This window comes from Phaethon aethereus (assembly GCF_964289735.1).
Source record: "Phaethon aethereus genome assembly, chromosome: 8".
NCBI classification, from domain to species: domain Eukaryota; kingdom Metazoa; phylum Chordata; class Aves; order Phaethontiformes; family Phaethontidae; genus Phaethon; species Phaethon aethereus.
Genome location: NC_138584.1, coordinates 32,702,630 through 32,725,864, shown reverse-complemented (window position 1 = coordinate 32,725,864; position 23,235 = coordinate 32,702,630). Strand labels below are relative to the sequence as shown.

Genomic DNA, 23,235 nt, shown 5'->3' with positions numbered 1-23,235 from the left:
AAATATGCATAATGTGTTTCCTGATTTTCATTAGGTTACAGGAATTGTATTACATCATAAACTGTTTACCTGCAATTCCAGACACCATTCACTGAAAATACTCTGTCCTTTCACAGTTTAGTCTCAATTAACTGATTTTCTTCTGACTTCTACTATTCTTTGAGTCCCAGAGTATGACAACATTAAAATACACCAAAAATATTAGAAAGTGTAAGCAAGAGATAATGGACACAGATACAGGGAATAAATCCGGTAACCTCTGTGGAGGATGCACTGCAGCACTCATTAGAGACAGGATGCCCATCAGGGTTACAGAAAGAAGAAACTGTAAGATAAGGAATGATATATTAGATAATGGTGATTTAACGCCTCAAGCGAGTAAGCTGTTATTTTCCTTACTTGGGTGCTCTGTATTCTTCAATCTATATATAGGTGACATTGCAGAGAAATTACAGCACACCTCTATGCTGGCAAAGCGTGGCTTTCCCTGTTTGGGGCTTTATACGCAGTTATGGACATAACACTGCTTTACGCAAGTACTTCCATACCATGAAGTGCTGCAACAAAGAGTTACCAGAATTAAAATCGCTTACCAGACTCCTGACAATCTTTGGAAATGACTTAAACCAAGAAACATATCCCTTCAGGGAAAGGCAGAATGGCTTCAGCTGCAGGTCCTCTGCTGAAGTCTTCTCAAATATGGAAAATGAAGCCACGCAGACGGACAGGAATGCCAGCATTGTCACAGCGTAGGCCAGCAGCAGGCCGTCCCTCAGCAGGAGAGGCAACATGCTGTTAAAAGAGAATTAACCCGCAGAAGTGAGTGTACATTCCAAGTTGTATTTCAAAGAACATAGAAGCAGAAAAAGAATACATTTATGCTTAGTAGCATTGGGGAAGAACATGGTTTTAAAATAGTATTAATAGTGTCCAACTCACCTGAAAGTTGACACAAGTAAAAACCACGTAGCCATAAAAGGGATTTCATTTATGATTAAGCAGACTGGTCTAAAACAAAAAGAGGAAAAACAGACATGCAAACACTGAAGAGGCAGCGCTTTGTCCTCCCAACTTTTCGCATGGGTGCTGCACTCCCACTCCTCTGGCAGGCAGGGCAGAGCTCTGCACACTCCCCACTGCCACGGGCTCAGAGAATCCAGGCACAGGCAGCACCCAAAGCACTGCGTCCTCTGCTGGGGCGCCCCGCTCCCCCCCATGCCCCACTGACCCCCTGCAGGGGCCTGCAGCAGGAGAGTCGCTCAGCACAACGCTTGCGGTACGTGCCGTTGGCACGCACAGGCAGCCAGGTTGCTGCCTCTTCTGTGCAAGGCTTCGAGGAGCACCTCTGCTGCAACCGCAGGCAGCTGCCTGCGGAGGCAACGGGAGTTCCCTAGCCACCAGTTTAGTCTTTCTGGCAGGTATGAATGAGAAGCGTTCACAGGGCTGCCTCACCAAATCCTCCTTTATCAAACATTACTTTCAGGTACGCATAGGACACCCACGCAAAAGAGCAAAGCTGCTGACTGTCCCTGCTGCCCTCGCCTCCTTTGGGGCAGGGAAGAAGATACCGACCAGAATGACAAAGGGAGAGAAGGCCCCTTTACCGACGCTGTCAGTGTGGTATCCATCGCCCCGTTCAACTTGCCACCGTGCTCCAGCCTTGTCGGGCAGCTAAGCGCACGTCTCCGCTGCCTACGGCGGCATTGCCTCAGCAACCCCAGGGCCAGGCTGTCCCTGGACAAACGGCTACGCTCTGTCGTACTCCAGGAAACGCAGGCAGAACCCGGCCTGGAGACATGAGCCAAGCGGGAGAGACCAGCATGGCTGCACTTACATTTGTTTACAAGTTATTCAGAAAAGCAAATGTATAGGGTTTTTAAAATCAGATATATTCATAAGGGAGAAAGCAGCATACACTAACAATGTGAGGAAAAGAAGATCAAAATATACCCACAGAAAAATAATTTACTTACACTGACACTAGAAGAATAGATTTTTCATGTACTTGAAAGGAGAACAGGAAAAATGACAATGCACAGCTAACCTTAGAAAAGGAAATCAGAAGTGTTTTAGTATATGTGACTGCAATGCAAAGCACTGGTTTAGTTTCTCTGCTGGCATAGACTTTACATAAGTATATCAATTAGAAAAATCAGGTCATTTAGCTAACTGCTACATTTACTCCAGTGCAACTTGCAAGTACATAGCTGCTTCTGTAACCACTGATACACACAAAAAAATACATTGTTTGACAGGTTACCCAGAATTACTCAGCAAACACTTCATGTAAAGAGCCCTCACTCTTGCTTAGCTTTACTGACAAGAGTATCCCCGCCAAGTAAACACAGTATTCACATACATAAGCACTGGCAGAGGTCAGTCATGGTGAGAGATGCCCACCTTTTTGACATAAAATTTTGCTCATTGTCATGAACAGCCCATACACCAAAGTAAACAAACTGTCATCTTTTCCCACCAAATGAAAATACACTGTAAAACAAACCCATTCTTAGAAAGGATAAATGTTCATTTTAGGCAATGTTGCAATAAACTCTCAAACAGTAGTCACATAAAATTAAAAATAGAAATTATCTTGTAACTCTTGAAACCTTAGGACCAGCTCCATATCATTTTGATTTCATGGAAAACTCGTGTAAGTCATGTTAATGTGCTTAAATTCAATGATATAACGTGACTAAGAAAAGGCAAACATTTGGGAAAATAGTATCATTTTCTTTTCAAACTGCTAATGAGCTTACAATGTCCACCTCGGGACTTTTTTATTGAATTTTGCAGCCAATGCAGTACAAAAAACTAGCACTCTGGAAGCTAAACAAAGAGAGGAGAAATTCCAACTCAATATAAGGCTTTAATGTGTACAGAACCTTCTAAAGACTCTTCAGAGGAAGATAATAAAAATACAGCATTAAATAAAGAAAATTGAGGCAAAGGAAAAAAGTCTGGATTTGGAAGACCAGTCAGATCCCCCTGGACATGTGATAGCACAACACTTTTTATCCAGTCTCTTCAGCAGAAACAAAATGGTTTCTAATGGTCCACGCACTTCTGCAGGTCACAGCAACTCTAAGTAGAACTCTTGGTCACACACCTGTGCTCAGTGGAGGATGTAAAACAGGGAGTGATTAAAGACATACACTTACCAGAGCAAGTTTAAATCCTCGGAGAGAAGGCTGGACAGTTAGTTTTATACAAGTAGGAAGCAGGCTCAGGAACGTTACAGCAAAACTAAAGAATTTTTTAAGAAAAACATAAGTAATTACCTCCCAAATATCCTATAATCACTTTTGAAAACTATGTAAGTTAGGAATTCAACTATAATATTCAGAACTACAAAATCACTCAAGGAGACTCAATCTCAAGAGAAGAGCACCGAATGGTCTTCACTGACATAAGCACTTCTGAAAAAGGAATAAAGCATTTCCATTAGTATTTCAGACCCTGTAGACCTAGACTCAAATTGTTCACTTACTCAAAAAACAGAACTGTGAACTCTGACTTCTAAGAGCACTAAAAGAGGTAATTCTTTGAAGAGGAAAGCATGCAAAATTTTAACTCAGTTTTAACCAACCAAGCAGTTTAAATCATTATATAAACAAGCAGGAAGTTTTTCAGTCCTAAGTATTCCTAACAGTACTTGGGGAAACCCTTATCACTTGGGAGAAATGTACCGTATAGGAAAGAAAATATTTTTTCAAGATTTTAAACACCACTTCTCATAATTCTTTGACACAAATTACTCATTTTGCAAAAAATTATGCAGATAAAAACTACATAAAGCACTTCGGTTATGTCTTACCTGAGTTTTAGTTGAGTTTGAGGTGATACAATATCCTTTATCTTTATAAGGACACTTAGACTGCACCAAATATTGGCTACTTTATCCTGGAAGGAAAAAAAAAGGTAATTAATGATAATTACACTAATTTAAATTTATTTTTGTGACAACAGTGGGGCTTGGGAGGTGGGGAATTGTTGGTTTTTTACCGGGACACTGCAAAAAGACACTTGCAGATATACATCATATTCTTCGATGTACTTTAAATTATTCTGATCTTCAAAAATGCAAAGTTTCAAGAGACTCAATTAAAACATGTTCTAAAATAACTGAGACATCGTTCTTCAGCACAAGAGACCACTTCCTAAATCATGAGATCAGACATTTTGTGAAAACAAGGCTCTGAAACTATGTGTCCCTGTCTACACACTGGCATATATGAATCTTTTTTCAAACGTGAAGACATTCTGTATACTGTCACATTTCATTACATACCTGAATGTATTTAGCTGTGCTTACTGCTTGCTAGCAATGACAGAGTTAACCTCTAATAAATCAAGAAGTCTAAAGACATTAGCAGTTGTGCTAGGATCACTTTCAAAATTAAATTTGTAACTGCAGCTATCATGCTCATGAAACTCATCCCTAAACAGCTGCTTGAATCACAGCTGTGTAGACATAACAGCAAGAAAGCTACTAGCACCAACAACTGAGCCATCTTCCTCATATGCTCACTAGCAATACAGAATATGCACTTCAAATCTGCCGAGGATTACAAGTGAACAGAGGGTTTGGCAGCACCAGCAAACACACAGGACGCCTACTTAATAGCCAATACGATTTTACAACCATCAGCATTTTTACTGCTTCTGTAAATGGGAACCAATTCAAAGAACCTGTTACACGCACTCCAGTATAAATTTACTGTGCATTGCTTACGTGGACAATTTCTCATTTTATCTAGATTAGCATCCAGCAAGTCACTCCCCCGATCAACCCAGAAAATATTTGGGCTAATATTAGACTAAAATCCTTAAGCTCTTTCAGACTTACTGGTTATTGTCATTTACGGATTTTATTTTTAAACTTGGTACTGAATAAACAGTGTGGTGACCAAAACTGTTTATTTATAAATTCCAGATAATTCCCAAGGAATAGGGTCATTTGTTTTGTGCTGGGAGTGTCTTCTGTGGAGGGGTGGTTTGGGATATTTTTAAATAAACTAGCAGAGAATACACTGAGAACGCTTCTGTACTGCTGCCTAAATAAAGTGCTGCCTTTGGTACATCAGCATTAACTTTTGAAGAAAAAAAGTGCCAGTCGTGGTATTATTTATACCTAAAGAAGATTAAAAGAAAATTTAAGATAATCAAACTATGTAAGCATTTGCTTAAATCCCTGTGACATCAAAACCTGGAAATTCAAAGCTTCATTTTATTGGTTAAACTTGAAGTTGAGAATCTGCTTTTAGAAGTGTAACATTAAGACTCATGCCCTAATTAAGCAAAACAACAGCAACAACTCACTGTTGCTGGGAAATGAGTACCCCTTCTTTTATCAGCAAGACTCCTGTGGCGTTAGCATTAGGTAAATGAGTAGTTGCTTCACTGGCTTAGCTGCAGTACTCAGCACCTTGCAGCATGCAAATGTTCATAGCCTGAGGAAAAGCAAAAGTACAACTGGCCCTAAAACATTTGGAAAATATTGTGGAAACTTGCACTGAAAATACAAGGTAGGTCAAAAAGGAATTCTAAGCTGCACTCAAAACACTTTTTTTTTTTAAAAAAAAGCTTTTTTTTTAAATAACGAATGCAGTTGAAAAAAGCTGAGCAGAACCAAAGACAGAGACTGAAGCCATTAACTTTTAAGGTTACATCTTCTGACACTGTCAATTACTATGGAATCTATTTCAATGGAAAAATGTAGGGATTGAAGTATGGGTTTGATGATGGGATAAGTGTTGTCTACTCGTATAATATCCTGGAAGATGCCAGCTGAGCTGGGGTTAAATACTGGATTAAATAACTGGCAAGAAATGACTGCTGAAGAAGCCATCTCAGATTACTAGTTCTGTGGCGTGTCTCCCACATGAAATCCCTAAAGGTCACAATGAAGGTTTCTCAAGGGATCTAAGAATACAGAACATTGACAGCGGGGTGGGGGAGAAGAAAACATGCATGCCTCAAACAAGCCTCGGTCAATGGGAAAGAGTCTTCTGAGTACTTGCATGATTTGTTCCATGTCGGTACAGAACGGGAGCCAGCAGACAGCAAAGGAAACAATCACTGTCCCTGCTATTTTACTTAACAATACTAACCTGCAATCAAGAGAAAAGCTTACATCAGAAAAGATAAATCCAGCCACTGGTAACAGAATTCAGTTCTTAGCTTACAGCATAAACCTTTTTTTTAAAAGGGATACAACCGAAGGTAACAAACAAAAAGAGCTACTGGTACCACAGAAAAAGTTCATCATCCCCAGATTAGTGAGAACAACTCCATGAGTTTATTTTGGAGATGAATACATTACAACAAGGGTAGGTATCTTCCACTAGAAATTAACTCAGAGATGCCCACATGCAAATAAGGAGAATCCCATTCTGAATGTCAGGCTGCCTGGATGTATTCTTGAAAAAGATAAAACGGTTTAAAGTCACTTACCCCTTTCCTTTCAGTCCCTTCTTGAAGCACTTTCCAAGTAAATAGCAAAAAAAGGGCAGAGAATGGTAGAGTTCCATCTGCTTATAATTTAAGGCCAAGCAAAATGCCACAGACCCCAATAGGTCCCAGTCATAAGACAAGTAAAGTACACCCCACAAGGCAAGGCCAAGGCTCACTGAGTTGTATATGGTTTTTTATGTCAAGGACAAGAGACACTTTTTCGTACTGGAAGTCAGTAATGAATGCCCTGAGGGACAAGCATAAAATTGTATGCAAAATAAGTTTTTCCAAGTTAATTTTAGAAACACATTGCCAGTTGTGACTATGGTGTTCACAGACAGAAATAATTTTACTTCTGTTTAAAGTGTAATTCCAAGGCTTGATTCAAAGCCTGCACAGGGAAATACGAGGACAAATAGTGTGTGTGTGTTAACTACACATGTAATGTATATTCAGTCAACCAAGCTTTTGGTGACTGCTCTAAGATGCATCAGGATAAACTTTTTTTTCTTGGTATTTATGTAATTTAGGATAACGCTCTCAAGAGTGTCTCCTCCCAGCTCCCAAAAGATAGGTGCAGAATATTCAAACACATCAGTATTTAAATTACATATTATTTAGTTCAAGAACTCTTGAGGTTTTTGTGATTATATTAGGCTCACATCGCACCCTCATCCATGACCAGTTCCCTCAGCTGCTAATACTGTACAAACGATGAATAATAGTTACTAAAAGCAATGTTACTTCCTTATGACTTTGAGAACAGGTTCCCAAGCTCAGCAGTTTGAAGAGACTAAGCTACACTTACTATTAAATTGCAACAAAACATTAGCTTTGTCTTTTATTGTTATTTTTACATGAGAGAAACCATTAAGACATACTTGTATTGTCAGAAATTTCACACCACTTTGTTTTCTCTCTGTCAATAGAAATAGCTGTGACACCACATTCAGACTGTCTAATTTCCCACTCAAAATCACCATGTTCATTTGAGATGTCATCAATTTCACATCAACAAATTGTTATACCAAAAAGGCTCTGACCTCGCAGAGACGCGCAGCAGCAGTTAAATCTATTGACGTCCTGGGAGCTGGTCACAGACAGTGAAGTTATTTACTAGGAGTCACAGGGCTAGAACAGACCACAGGAGACTACACAGTACATCTGTCTGCTTCAACACAGCGTCTGCTACACCTACGTCACCCCTGAAATGAGGTTTGCTGAACCTTTTCTTAAAGATCTTGATGCTGCAGATTCCACAACGTCCACAATCTATTCCAGCATTTCACTGTAATTAAGGTTCAAAAGATTTTTCCGTGTATTTAAAAAATCCAAATATTCCCTATGGTAACTTAGGGCTATCACTTCTTGCCCCATCCAACATAAGACACACAGAACAGATTATTGCCTTCCTCTTTGTATATATTTTACATATTAGAAAACTGTAACCCTGTGCCGCCTTCTGACCACCAGCTTCTCTCACCTATGATGAATTGCACTCACTCCCATCCCCATTCTTGTAAGTTATGACTCCAGATGATCTACATCTTTAAGAGTCAGGCCAAAAATAGAATGCCAGAATTCCTGAACTGTAATTCAAATATTCACTAGCGTTATGACTTTTTTTTCCTTCAAAATCTGTTTTCTAAGATATATTATCTTCCAAGTTCACCATGCACTCTCTTGGAAGAAACCCACAAATTAGTAAACTATCTGATTGTCAAAACTTGATTTAGTAGTAGATGCTGAGACTCAATATCTCCTTGGGATATTTAAATACCTACATTTATCACAACTCCAGGACTGTGTCCCTCTGGCTCGACAGCACTGAGCAGCACAGCCTGGAGTAGCCAACTGACAGCATTTGCTTGTTGATGTGCAAAACAAATATAAAAACAAAATCTTATTAAAAAAGACCCAGCTATGAAGGTGTCTGCCACCAATATTGACTAGTTAGCTCTGACGGCATAACTCATATTAGATGCCTAGCTTTTAAATGGTTAGGCATTAAGTGAAGTGCATCCAATCTCAAGGAACTGTAAACAAGACAGAATGGCACACTTTATAGAACTTAACATTTTACACAACTACACTTGACACACTCCTCTGCCACCTCAAGAAGATCTAAGGTGATTCTCTTTCCAAACACAAATCACAAGAGCACGAGCCATCATTCTTTTCACTGTCATAGTACATTGATGTTTTACGCAATCCAGTGACTGACAGAAATATGAGCTTGAGGCACAGAAAGAATGCTGTTCATGTTTGGATTGCTGTGTCCCAATATCAGCTATTTATCTCAAATATATTTCAGGCTTACAGTTTTCTTTAACACCTCTGCTTTCGGGTAAGCAGAAGCCCCTCAGATGACTTCGTATACAAAAGTAACCTCCACCCAGCTAAAGACAAGAATTGAAGAACAGCGTTACTTTATAAATGGAAATTCATTTCATTGCAGAATAAGGATACTGGAAGTGTCCATGGTCAACAAGAATGAGGCCTGGATAAAGCAGTATACAGAGAGCACTGGAAACCTGGAAAGAAGGATCAAAAAAAAAAAAAAAAGAGAGGAGAAAATAATTATTTTTAAGTTAGACATTAGACAGAGGAACCTATACTACTTCTCCAGTACAAAATTTTGCCCCTCCATGGTGCATCCTAGATGTAGGAATAGTCTTGTCTACAAGTAATCGTCTATCCATAATATTTTGAGGAATAAGAAACAATAAAGATTTTGCATAAATAAGAAAATATTGAATGGAGACCAGACTGTCCTTTGCCCACAAGCTAAAGATCACCCACACCCATCTTAAAACTTGGAACCACTCCAAAAATCAGAAGACTTACTATTCCAAAATGTATTGGTTTTACCCTAAGGAGTGTGTAAGACAAAGCAGTTCCTATATTCCCCTATGTCACAGCACAAACCTTGGTTTTACTACCCAAGTAACAGATTGAGATAGAAACATGATTCAAGAGTTCATGGCTACTGAACTTCAGAGCATTTTGTTATTGTTATTGAAAACATTAACATAATTGCTGCAAGATAAGTTAATGGCTTTCTTTTTTAATGGAAAAGCCTTTAATACGAGATATACTGACTGTCATCAATTTTACATCAATTGAAGCCATTGCCATGTTCTACATTTTAATTAACTCTCATACTGTTACATTTCTACTCTGTCTTAACAGTATGTTTTTCTTTGGTTTTTAATTTACACACGTGCAGATACTTGCCTTCTTTTTAGTAGATGTTTCTTTCAAGGAAGAACAATATAAAATAACTGCAGGAATATAAACCAGCAAGTCAGCAACAAATACTGAAAAATAAAGATTAACTTTACGTTAGAATCCTCCCACATACCTCATCTTAATGCTTACAGTTTTAACTTCTTAATGCACCACATTTTGGTTGTATTTGGTGTAAAACAACCCTCAGATGATAGTAACTACACAGTGCTGGAGTGAGACTAGTAGCCTATCTGTTGAATGTGGAGTTTGCATCTGTACCCTCATTGAAAACTTCACTTGAAAACTTCACGTTAGTCATTCAATTCAACTGAAGTTCAAAAGTCCTGTGACTACAGTTTCAGCTGAATATGATTTTCTATTGTCTTACATTGCGTTACAGTATGTTCCGTTGCTTTAAGATAGTTCAGGTTTGGCAGTTACACCAAAGCTAATTTTTTTCAATTGTTTTGGGAAAGACAAGGAAAGATACAGGCAAATAAACATTAAAATATCAGAAAGTTCTTCAGAGTAGAAGAACTGGGTAGTTCTACTTCAAAGGACAAAAAGAAATAGGTCTACAGAATTTGATCTTGTTAATGTTTCTAACGCTATCATTTCTGATGTCCAAAAGCTGCTGCTTCCATATGTTCAGCTGTTTTGGCTTCTGGCACAGCCTCAGTCAATAAGGGAGCACACTCTAGTTCCTCACATGCTGAAATGAGAGAAGGCATTCTTAATTCTCAAAAGAAATCAACTACTACGAGACCCAGTCAACTTGTTTGATGGAACAGATAGTCTGGAGACACAATTAAGAAACTCTAGATTATAACAATCTCCAATGTATCTGTGTGAATTACTAGTGATGTGAATAAATAGACTAAAATGAGTTATTTGGCTTTGATCATCTGCCTACAGCAGATGTATGTAAGAGGGTCAACAACAAAACAGAACCAGTAGGTTCACCTGCCTAGAATTATGTCAACTCCTGCTCATGCTTAAACCACCAAGTAAATTCTTCTTGAGTGTTGTCTTAAGAGCCTGAGAAAAAAACCTCAGATTATTTCCATAAATCAGTTTCAGGAAGTGTGCAATTATTCCAAGAGAGAAAGTATACGTTGCCTCTTTATAGTCACAGGCTTTGGAAGAAAATGTTTAAAAGATATCAATTACTTGGCAATGAATTGTTTTGCAGGCTTAAGCCACAATTAGACAAATATATCCAAGGCGTTAGCAAAACAAATACACTGACACTTAAAATAAAGGTGTAATACCAACAGCTGACATTGACCATTCTGAATTATTTTAATGCATTATTCTAATGGCTATTGTTAAAAAGTGTTCATCAGTTCTCCTAGATCCATCAATGGTTTGTCAAGTGAGTTGATTTCAAAATTAATAAAGACTATTTCAAGGGTAATTAAGTTCTAGTGATTTTTTTTTTTCCAATTCAGTCAATTACTAGAGACCAAACTGAGAGGTTTGTGAAGTACAGAAAAGCTGTTGCAATCAGAAAGCATTTTGTGGAACTCCACTATTATGCAAAGCAAAAGACAGATTTAATATGAAAAAAATAGTAACAGGATAAGATGGCATCTGCCACTGCTTAGAGAACAAGAGCTCACTGGCCACATGGGGCTTGCTGTCCTACTGATAGAGCTACTGAATTAAGTTATCTACAAATTTTTTTTCTGCACTTGTTTTATCCTTTTATTTGTAGGGGAAGTTCAAAATAATCAAATGGTCAGAAGAGTGACTGCAGGAAAATTAAATTTAGGATAAAAATGGTAAAAATACATTTTTACTTTTTTATTAACAGAAGTTTATCTCTAGAAAGTGGTGACTATTTGAAAGAAAAGAGGCATCTTCAAAAATATCAAATATCTCTCCCTTTCAGATAAAGTATAACAGCTCATAATAAAGATCAGAGACCTCAAGAGGCTATTAAGTCAGTGAATGCCAGCCTACATGCAAAATAATTTTACCATAAAAGCCAAGCTAAGTTAAAAATGAAAAACGTATTTATCAGGATGGAAGGGAAAACAACAATACTATTTTCAAAATTAAAAAATGGGGCTATGCTACAAAAAATAAAAAGTAGCTTTGGTTTAGAGTTTTTACTGAACCAATTTGGTTGAAAACTTGTTTGTGTATTTTACATTTATCAGCTTCACAAATGATGGCAGAAGAGAAAAGAACAGAGGAGTCTTGCTCCTAAATGGACTTGCAAAGCCACCCAAGTCAAATAATTGAGCATAAACTGATGAAGACAAAGAAGTTGCACGATATTAAACACACTAAATTAGTAAGGTAGACAAATCTGTACATCAACCTAAGGAAATATAATCTTCCTACCTGTTGTACGCATAAATAACTTATGTGGCTGACTCTCATACCCCCGAGATGTGTGGAGAGCAATCCAATCAGGATTTATTAACTTTGCACTGTAAAACAAAGTACAGACACATCAAAATGTAGACAGTTCTCATTTCCCTTTACACTCCTTTCAGCAATAAAGATGACATGCACAGAAGCATATTCCAAGAATTAAAATGAATGAGAATATTTCAAAGAGCAATAGTGATCAATGAAAGATTTTCCTTACCACTAGATCAGTTCACACTATAGAGTTTAGCCGCTATTCCACAATTTAAAAAAAAAAAAAAAAAATCTTTGAAAACAGGAAAAATGGAATACAGTATTTATTAGGATAAGATAACCACCTTCAATCTAGTTCCACTGACATTTAAAAAAAACAATTGTAAATACCTTTCATACTTAAGTATTAAATATAAACCATTTACAGTTCACATAGATGCCCCACATAACTGTGCCTGTGCACTTTAACCTACATTCTTATTCCATAAGTCTCATTCCAACAGCAGTAAAGCCCTTGTGGAAAAAGTATTCCAATAAGAGAATTCTATTTACATGATATCCAGTCATCAAATGTCACTTGGGCTCTCAATACAAGAGAGCTTTCCCATGCAACGCACCCAATTCCTACAGCACTCTTCTCTGTGCATCACTGATCCAACAGTGGCTTCTGTGGAAAGCTAAATATCTAAGTCGCATCTAAATCTGCTAAAATTTAAGGACTTGGCAAAAAGAAGAATGTAACCCTTCAGTCCCCCTTGCAATAATTGCAAGACAGAAAAATAGCGGTATTAGTTTTAAGCAACAACAATACACATAAAATCTATTTCCCTAGCTTTAAAGTAGCAAACAGTACTTTTCATTTCATCAGCTGCCCAGATCAGTAGCTTTCAGCTACTAGTTTCTATCCTCAGGAGAGAAAGAAAGAAAAAAAGGTTAAAAAAAGGAAAAAAAACCAGAGAGGTGAATTTCATGTTTTGTATTCTCCACAGAAGCATGTATTTAAAATAATGAACTTACATATAAGCACATAGAAAACTGTGATAGGCAGTAAGAGGTGGATAATCAAGGCCCCAGTACAGTAGGTTGTTATCACTTGTATTGAAGTACCTAAGAAAAAAAAAAAATTTAATTACAGAATCATTAAGGTTGGAAAAGACCTTTAAGATCGTCAAATCCAACCACCAACGCAACACAAGAGGGATTTATATTTCCAGCCCTGTTTTGGCCCAAGGTAAAGGCTAAACATTAAACCAAGTATTTTTATCAATGTATTCAAAATCCAAAAGGAAGTTAGCAACTTCTATATCTGCTTTATTTTACTTTACATCAAAAAAATCTCAAGCAACAAAACAAAAGTGATTCAGAGTACGCTCACTTGTGTTTGCAAAACCGAGTATTTTAAAAAGATGCTAGAGCTTACTTAGCTGGAGAGGGGAAAATCCTTGATGGGAACAGAGTTTGACAAAAATCCAGAGACTAAGATAAAGACTGCACAAAAATAGTAGTACACATCTACTGGAGCTCTAGATTTGTTTATGAGGTAGGCTTTGCAGGTCCTCACCTCCATCTACAAACCAAACCTACATTTTTTATGCATGTGAATTATTCCAAAAGACAACGGTCAATTTGCCAAAAAGGAAATAAAAACAACGCAGTTAAAAGGAAGTTTCAAAATAAATTATTTTCCTTACATTAAATCCTAGATTACTTTTTTCCTGGACTTGGACAGCACATATGTGACAATGACTTCTGAATAGTTAATCTGCTACTCTCTTAGACTGTAATGTACCAAGTTGTGAACTGCTTCTACTCAACAGACCTTAATATCAAAATTCTGAAAAAACATCAGTTGAAGCTATACTGCTGGAAAGCAACAGAACAGAAGTGGAAAATGTTCGCATAAAGGTATTACACGGACAAACAACAACCAGCACAGGTCTGGAAGAAAACTCAGCCACAGCAGGCGCACCTAGGCAATTCTGTCAGCACGAATGTAGGAGTCAAGGGGCTAAAAAGCTCCTTAGAAGGTAACACCAAGTTATCAGAGTAACACCTCCTGAATAACCAACACAAGGTCATGAACCTCAATCGGATGTCAGCCACAACCATTTTGCCTAGTTCTACCTCAAAACTCAGGCAGACCACGTGAGAGAAAGGAAAAGGATTTTCCCATTTGTAATTACGTTGTGTCGGTATTTCTATGGAAGGATGGCAGCAGTTAAAACTAAGTCACCTCTTCCCAACAAGTAACAGAAGGTTTTATCCAAGGAAAACAGAAGTTACAAAAATAAAGCATCAGACCCTCTATATCTCACAGTAAAGCAGACGGACTAGTCTACTCAAAATGCCAAAAGCTCTTGGCTTTTCCAGTTTCTCTCTTCAAATGCAGCCAATTTTTGACATTTATTATAGTAAATGACATTTCTTTAATTCCTTATGAGTTGCCTGAAGTATCTTATGAATTGATGATAAATCATATTTCTTTGTGTTGCGTCTCTGCTTCTTATTCTACAATGCAAGATTGCTCATGCCAAGGCGGTTCAGATTCTTCATGCTGATTCTAAGTCTGCAACTTAGTAGTAAACTTTTCAGTTTGGTTTTGAGGGGTTTTTTGTTGGGTTTTTTGTGTTGTTGTTTTATTTTTTATTATTTTTATTTTACCTTCCATAAACTCATAGTTTAAACAGAAAAAATTATGCCTATACCCATTAATATTTAGCAAAAAAAGTTTTCACAGTTTTAGTTAGCAATAAAATAAGAAAGGATGTCCTTAAAGTAGCTTTCACTAAATAACATCAAGACTCCAAATAATAATATAAAAAAGAAATATTTAAATGCTGGCCTCTGGCTCAGAGAAATCTGACACAAGGAAACTACATACAAGCTGTGCTGTGGCTTACTGCAGCATTGTTTTTTTTAATAAATCTTTGTTTTGGATCAAAGAAAATAAGCATGGAACATGCAGCTATATTACCTATAAATGCCTGTTTAAAAGTATCCATGACAATTAAGTCTGTGAAAAGATCAAGAGATCTTACAGGACTATGTCCTCACGAGAGAGCTGCTCTCTATATTTATTTACCTACACAAATTTACAGAAGAACACACGCTTGCTGCGTAGGTAGCTTTTCTAAATACTAAACAAATAGCAGCACTAGAAGCGATTAGAACCTCAGCTTCAAATTGGAATGCTATTTTTACATACCAGAGTGTAACGTTTTTTCACACTGCGTATTTCTATAATACAGGAAGGGAAAGACAGCTTATTATTCTAGAAAGTAACCCCTTGCACGTCAGCAGAGACATCCTTTTCCAAACACCCAAGACTGAATAGGACTTTGCTATATTAAAGATTCAATTCCCAAAGCAGACACAACCCAAAAAACTTCTGTTATAAATAAAACAAAGAGCAAATACAACAAGACTGAGATGCCCAACTGGCAGCCCATAGGCTAAACCCAGCCTGCAATATAGTTTCATCTGGCCCCTGGGAATGGCTAGAAACAATGACTGCTATAACTCTTGATCTTAAGTACATATAATACCGCATAGCAGAGTGGATCAAAGCTGCCAACTCTATTATTATGTCAGATCTCCATTATCCCAACTCTGGCACAATGAGGGGTTTGGATATCCCAGAAAAATGTAGTAGGGAAATTATAATACAGATAGAACAAGACTGAAGTCACAATATAGAGTCATCTGCAGAGTTCCAGAGTGCCATACTTTCAGAATTGGCCCCATATAAATTTACAGAAATACAACTGAATTAATATTCTTTTCTGTCATATTGGTCTGTTACCCAACAGATAGCAGAGGAAAAAATTTCACCAGACAAAACAGAATGCCACTATCCCTGCTGGAAGATGACCAGGAGTTCCAATGTATTCCAATTTGTGTTGTAACATATATATGGACTAAACAATTTTTACTGTTCCATGCAAGCTCCAAGGAATATTAGGAACAAGGTAAAAATAAATATTTGGAATCATTTTCCTATAGTTTTAAGTGATCTGTTGTCTTGGTTTCAGACAGGATAGAATTAATTTTCTTCACAGAAGCTAGTGTAAGGCTATGTTTTGGATTTGGTATGAGAAAATGTTGGTAGCATGCTGAAGTTTTGAGTTGTTGCTAAGTAGTCAAGGACAGTCCAGCTTCTCGTGCTGGCCTGCTAACAAGAAGGCTGAGGGTGCATGGGAAGCTGGGAGAGGACACTGCTGGGACCAGGCTGGCCAAAGAGATATTCTGTACCATATGACATCATGCTCAGTATATCAGGCTGGGACGAAGAAGGAAGGGGTGGAGGGACATTGACAGAATCACAGAATCACTAGGTTGGAAAGGACCTTCAAGATCATCAAGTCCAACCATTAATCCAGCACCACCATGTCCCCTAAACCATGTCCTGAAGTGCCACGTCCACATGTTTTTTGAACACTTCCAGAGACGGCAACTCCACCACCTCCCTGGGCAGCCTGTTCCAATGCCTGACCACTCTCTCGGTGAAGAAATTTTTCCTAATATCCAATCTAAACCTCCCCTGGCGCAACTTGATGCCATTTCCGCTTGTCCTATCACTAGTTACTTGGGAGAAGAGACCAACGCCCTCGTCGCCACAACCCCCTTTCAGGTAGTTGTAGAGAGCGATAAGGTCTCTGCTCATCCTCCTCTTCTCCAGACTGAACACCCCCAGTTCCCTCAGCTGCTCCTCATAAGACTTGTGCTCCACACCCCTCCCCAGCTTCACTGCCCTTCTCTGGACACGCTCCAGCACCTCAACGTCCTTCTTGTAGTGAGGGGCCCAAAACTGAACACAAAGTGTTCAGAGTGATGGTGTTTGTCTTCCCAAGAAATCATTACGCGTGATGGAGCCCTGCTTCCCTGGAGATGGCTGAACACCTGCCTGCCCATGAGGAGTGGTGAATGGATTCCTTGTTTTGCTTTGCTTGCGTGTGCGGCTTTTGCTTTACCGATGAACTGTCTTTATCTCAAACCATGAGTTTCCTCACTTTTACTCTTCCGATTCTCTCCCTCTTCCCACTGTGGGGGAGTGAGCGAGCAGCTGCATGGTGCTTAGTTGCCAACTGGGGCTAAACCACAACATCTGTACAAATTAAGTTCACTATCCCTACATCTAGATTCCAGGAACCCACATTTTAAAATCTGTATTAAGAACACAGGTGTGAACAATGAACTCAGAGGTGTAAAAAACAACCAGTGCCTCCAGCACAAGAATTCAAGTCTCCACCTTCACTGGCATGCCCCTGCCTTTTAGCTTAGGGGAGATGAGCAGAATTTCTTTTGGTTTTGTCAGTGCTGATAATTATGAGACACTTTGTGTTTTAAAGAACTGGAAATCAGGAAGCTGAACTAATCTTTTTTCTAAACCAGGAGAACAAGCTTCTCTACAATCTCTCATATAAGCCTGCTAAAAAGCGCTTCTTGATCTTTTTGATCACAGGGTGATATTGTATTGTTACAAAAGGGTTTTTAGAATAGTTCAGAGAACAGTAGGTGTTGCAGAGATGTTAAACTTAAAGGTATATTAAAGTAAGATAGGAACCAAAGTTTCATTACATTTACCCCTTTGTAACCTGAACTACTACAACAGCACTACGTACCACTGCCTGATGGGTAAATTGTAAGTCACTTCTTGCCAGTGTCTCTGAGCTTCATAGTCTCCATACATAGGTGGTTTTCCTGCACCTAAAAAGAGATGACACAGTATTTAGGAATTTATTCGGTTTATGCAGATTGTTCTTTCTCCAGACATGTATTTGCACATTAATACATTATTATTTTTATTCTCCATTCCTCCATGGTACTTGAGAAGAAAAGAGAGACCTCATCTGCATACCAGTCTAACAGGGAGGAAGAAAAAGAAAAGTTACGCGTTCTTTTGGTTTTCTGGCTATTTCTGCAATAGGCATTTATCAAGATATTCCACTGTGAAGAATTGCTTCCTCATCTGACAAAAAAATCATTTGCAACTGGAGATGAAAAATGTGGTACATTCTCTGCAATAAGAAAATGTACATAATGAACATCATATACTGATTTTGTGTGAATTACTTCGCTTTCTTAGCATGTAATAATTGACAACATTCTCACTTGTGTTTCAGCCATGCCATGGTACCTTGCCATTAAAAGTAACAACCACCCTTATTTTTAAATTTACTTAGAACTAAGACCTGCTGCAAGTCCCCCAGTCCCTCTCCTTTTCCTCTTCCGCCTGCTGTGCAACACTAGCAAGAATACCGCATCTGTCCCTTTCCCCATGATTCTTAATGAAGAGTTAAAATGAGCCATTTACTAAATCAGGCCATCAAGTACAGCAAATAGGTTTAAAAGATGTTTTTCTTATAATGTACAAATCTTTCTAAATAAGAACTGCTCCATTTTGGTTTACAGGAATTCTCTCTCACACATTTTTCAACTGAGTGATTGTTATGTAGCAGTTCTGCAAAGTAAATTATGTTAAAGGACACTTTTCACACATGCATACGTAAGTCTCTCAGGAAACCAAGATTTTTTTTTTTCCCCACAGAAAAAAGCTTTATCAGTGCAAATACTTCAGATGTCTACTCATAAACAATTCCCTCAACAGAAGCCTAACTCTGATAATGGCAGTATGTTAAGCATCTTTATCACAGAGTTTATTTACTTCTATTAACTTGTGCTTATTGAGAACAGAAACTGGACTGATAGTACTTCCCATAAAATATTGACACTAGCCAGACAAAGATTTAAGAGCTTCCTTAAGATATAGGAAAACCATGTATTTTTTTTCACATGATCTATGTTTGTGAGAGTCACACAAGCTCAGATATGTGCTATTTATTCCTGCATAGTGAAGAACACAGATTATGTCCACTAATTTATTCCCAGGTAGCAGAGAGAGTAGATTATCTCCACTATACAACACATTCAACTAAAAGTTTCCCAAAAAAGTGAGGTCACTGGAGAATACGAGTCTGATCAGTGCCCATTCTGTAGCCATAAAACCAGTGGAACAAAGAACTTGTCACAGGATTACTGAAATATAACAATAGGTGTCATGCAAATTTTAGAGTGTGTGTGTGTTTGCGTATATATACACACATATATAAACACACACATTTTATTTCAGCTTCTCCCCCTTTCAAAAAAAAGAGGAAAAGAAATAAATTGGCTTCAGAATGATCAAAAAGAGATCTCAATCCAAAGGTTTGATTACAAAAAGCCAAATACAGAAGCTGATCATGCATCAGTTGAGTATGTATATTTATCTTCTGTCTACAGCAAGCATCAAGTATACAGACAAACAGAACTGAGAATTAATAAAACAGGAGTATTTTAAAAGTGTCACAAATACTTAAAAATTAGAGTGGTCTTATTCAGTTTTATTGTTACCTGGAAACAGACATTTTTAAGGGTCTGAAGCAGCCTTTCAACATGGCTATTTAGCTTCTACTTATTTAGCAGGAGTTTGGCAATGCATTAGTCTATGAAGGCAAATTTTTCTTCAGTAATTCTCCAAGATCAACTAATCCTAAAGTCATTGTAAATGGTAACCTTTCAAAACTAGGTATTAGTCATCTGCTTTCTCACCATCACAACCCTAATTCCAGAGGCAGATCCAAAAGCATGCTAGGTGAGGCAAGCAACAACACACTGCAAACGATACAGTGACCCAAGACCATGCAGTAAATGAGGGCAGAATGAACCTCTTCACTTCTGGCCATCCATGCCACATGTGGTTTCACAGTATGCTGAACCAGCATTTCTACCAGTCTGCTTCAGAGAATGGTGACTACTTCTAACTCTTTGCTCAACTTCATTGCACTGAGCAGCAATGAAAGCAAAACAACAGGACTAGGTCAGTTGAAACACCACCCTGCCCATTTTTTTTCTTGCTCCTGTCATTGAAGGTTTATTACACATAAAGGAAGTCAAAGATAAAAAAAATAATTCCAGTTTACTTATGCATTTGACAGCACTTTGTAAGATTCAGGTTTGTCTTTTTTTTAAGCCAGCCAACACTCAATATTAAGCACGTGCTTTAATAATTTGCTGGACTGAGTCAGACTCAGCTTTTTCTATTCCAAAAGAAGGTCATGTAGTAAACAAGGTTAAAAAAATCATTATTGTAGTTCAGGCATTATTTTAAGACTCTCTTTCAGAATCTTGAATGGTTTGAAATTAAATCAACTTTAAAAAATTCTAGTTAGCAATGTAATTGTAAATACTTGCAGTGCAACAGAAACTTCGTATTGTGTGGTAAAAGACAGGTGTTTGTTTTTCTGCCTATAGATGTGTAAAAGAGAGCCTCAGTTATCTACAGAGCAGATCTCTCATAACGGCATTTTCAGAAAGCAAACCCAAAATAAAACAACTGTGCAAAAAGGTATGCATGCAAGGTATCTTCAAGCAAATTCCTTCAAGTAAATGAAACCCAGGAGTTACCAGTTCAAAAATCACTAGAATCCTACTGAAGAGCTCCAACTACTCCGAGGATGAGGCTCCCAATTGCCTTAACAGAAAACCAGAGTTGAATTTGACTGAACTTGTGATTCTTTTAGCTGGTGGGGATTGAAAGTAATGGTTCTTTTTAAAAAAATAATAATAATTTGGAGAGAGAGCAAGCTTTCCGCAAGGTTATGTTAAGTGTAGGAATGGCATTGAGAGGTTTGGAAAAAAACTTGCTAGTTCTTTGCAAGCATTATGAGATGGGGAGGAGAAAAACTCATCTATTAAGAGTATAGCTCTAGTTCACGCTGTAAACAATCTTAAGGAAGTATAGCTACAAGGCAAAGCGTAATCACTCATTCCACATCACATTTACACTGTCTTCATTATCACCAGTACAGTTTTATCTAAATATAAATTAAGGCTCTATCTATTATAGAACTTAAAGGACAGGATTAAACAAATGTACAACTGGACTGCAATAATATTCTGCAGCTACTGAAACAAAGGCACAGGGGTGAACAGTCAGCTGTTCTTTGGCTCCTCCTAAAACTTACCAACTGTCACCCCCTCAAAGAAAAAAAAAAAGAAAAAGGTGTAGGGTTTTTTTTCCCAGTGTTTTGTTCCAAGCTGCTGTGACATTAATTGTGGCACACTTCAGAAAAAATAAGAACAAGGTATTATACGAACCTTAGGGAAATAGTGAGGCACTAAAGTACGACAATACTTGAAATAACACATTGCTTCCTATTTATGATTTTATGTGCAAGTTTATTTTAATTTATAACAAGCGCAATAATTCACCTTCATGTGGTTGTTTTACAGACCGTGAACACGTATTACCTGAGTAAGAACCAAGCGATACAGTCCAGCGTACAGTAAGTGCCAGTAAAACAGTAATTGTCATTAAGCTCCACTTCTCCATACCTGGTCTTTGTAACAAGCCAAAAGGTACCTGAAAAAACACCAGAAACATTGCTAGAATACTGTCCATGGTTTTGCTCCTTAGGCCTTTAATGGCACTCCTGATAGTCCCGGTTTTCTCCCTATCCAGAAGCATTCCGTTACTGTCTTGCGTCTGGAAGCAGGCTGCAATCAGGAGGGGTTTTCAGTACTGGAGAATTTCTAAGCACAAAGCCAAATGCTGCCCAGAAGCAATTTCTCACACTTCTGAGCTAGAAGCTGAAAAAGCATCTGACAAAATGCATAAAGACAGCAAGAAGAAGGGTAAAAGATTTCAAACCACTTAAGAGAATTCAGATACCAGATCACTACGCTGTACATACACGTACACACTTAACCATCACCTTAATAAGCGCCACACAATTTGTGATGCAAACACGTAGCATGTTTCACCTGTAAGTGTCATGAGAAAAGCCTACAAGATAACAGTAGAAAAGATTGTAGTGGTAGCCAAAATACCCATGCCAACCGTGTATGTTAAGTAGCTCACAAACTAGTATTTGCCACTGAACAAGAGAAAATCTCTTCAAAGAAGTCCATAAAAATCCATAGATTAATGACTCACTAGAAAAAAAGTTATTGTTAACAAGCATACATTTTTAAAAAGTGGGTAAATATCCCAGTATTACATTAATGCCACTTCTTTTCTCCATTAAGAACACCATGGCCAAACTATGCAAAACACAGATCTGGTATAGGTTTCTCTGTTGGTTTAAACATATTCAAAAATTATTTGAAAGATATTTGTGTACTGGCAGGTCTTATGCTGGACCAGGTATTGTCTGCTCTCCTGCAGCCATTATAAAAGCACAGAGCCCATCATAAACCGTGTCATGCGTTCTAACTAACTCCACAGAAATACAGTCATGAGCCGGTATATAATCAAAAAATTACATATGCACTGCTGACCTAGGAATGCAGACACATGGCATTAATGAAGAAAAATCCCTGATTTGAACCCTACTTCAGTCTCGCTGATATTCAAGAAGGGGCTCAAAATTCTACCTCTCCCTTCCCAAGCATAAGCACACTATCCATCAGCTGCCTCTCCCTAGAGGATACACAAGATGAAACCTGCCAGGCTCAAGAGATCTTCTCCACTCTTCTACCCAAAAAGGCAGGGGAACTCATCTCCCACCAAACTGTTCGGCCATAGTAAGGATCCAGTAACAATAAGAAACACGGCTAGATCTGTCAAATTAAAGGCTACATTCATCAAACTCAGAAATCAAGAAACAGGAAAGTAATGATGTTGTCCTATGCAAAAAACATGAACTATAGAATATGCAAACTTTGACCCAAAGAATCAGAAATATTTTAGTCTGAATTAGAAAAAAATTGAAAAAGAATATACTCCAGTCTTGACAGTGAGAGACAGCAGTAAATCCAAAGGCTGTACTTCTGCCAAACCAGCAGCAGTAGCACAATTCTCTCCACCGTCAGCAAGTGGTACATTACAGAAGAGTGGATGAGCCTGGGTACACTGCCAAAGACTTCCGTTGCAGAAGAGGCATCATCCAATTTAAGTGAGTTTAATATACTTGCCTCTGACAAAAAAAAAGCAACCAAAAAAAAAAAATCCCACACAGCAGCAGTACTGAACTGCTGGTTTAGTTAACAGACATGCGATATCCAAGACATGTTTAGGTTTTTCTGCTCAAACTAAATTTGTATTTATTTCCTCATCACAGAAAGGTATGACCCAACACTACCACCAAGGGAAAAAAAAAAAGTTACTTTAACAATATGTATCTATGACAG

The 23,235-nt window shown here is 38.0% G+C and overlaps 1 protein-coding gene across 1 annotated transcript; it reads right to left on the bottom strand.

The window, feature by feature from the left end:
* Positions 1–127: 127 nt before the first annotated feature.
* Positions 128–21,436, bottom strand: ALG6 (ALG6 alpha-1,3-glucosyltransferase; the record flags this gene model as incomplete). Its single annotated transcript, XM_082002798.1, has 14 exons — positions 128–325; positions 594–792; positions 940–1,008; positions 1,974–2,044; positions 3,162–3,246; positions 3,818–3,903; positions 5,978–6,113; positions 6,457–6,642; positions 8,926–8,990; positions 9,694–9,776; positions 12,040–12,128; positions 13,081–13,170; positions 17,685–17,769; positions 21,355–21,436. 14 exons carry the CDS (start codon positions 21,434–21,436, stop codon positions 128–130), a joined length of 1,524 nt encoding a protein of 507 aa, XP_081858924.1.
* Positions 21,437–23,235: the final 1,799 nt, after the last annotated feature.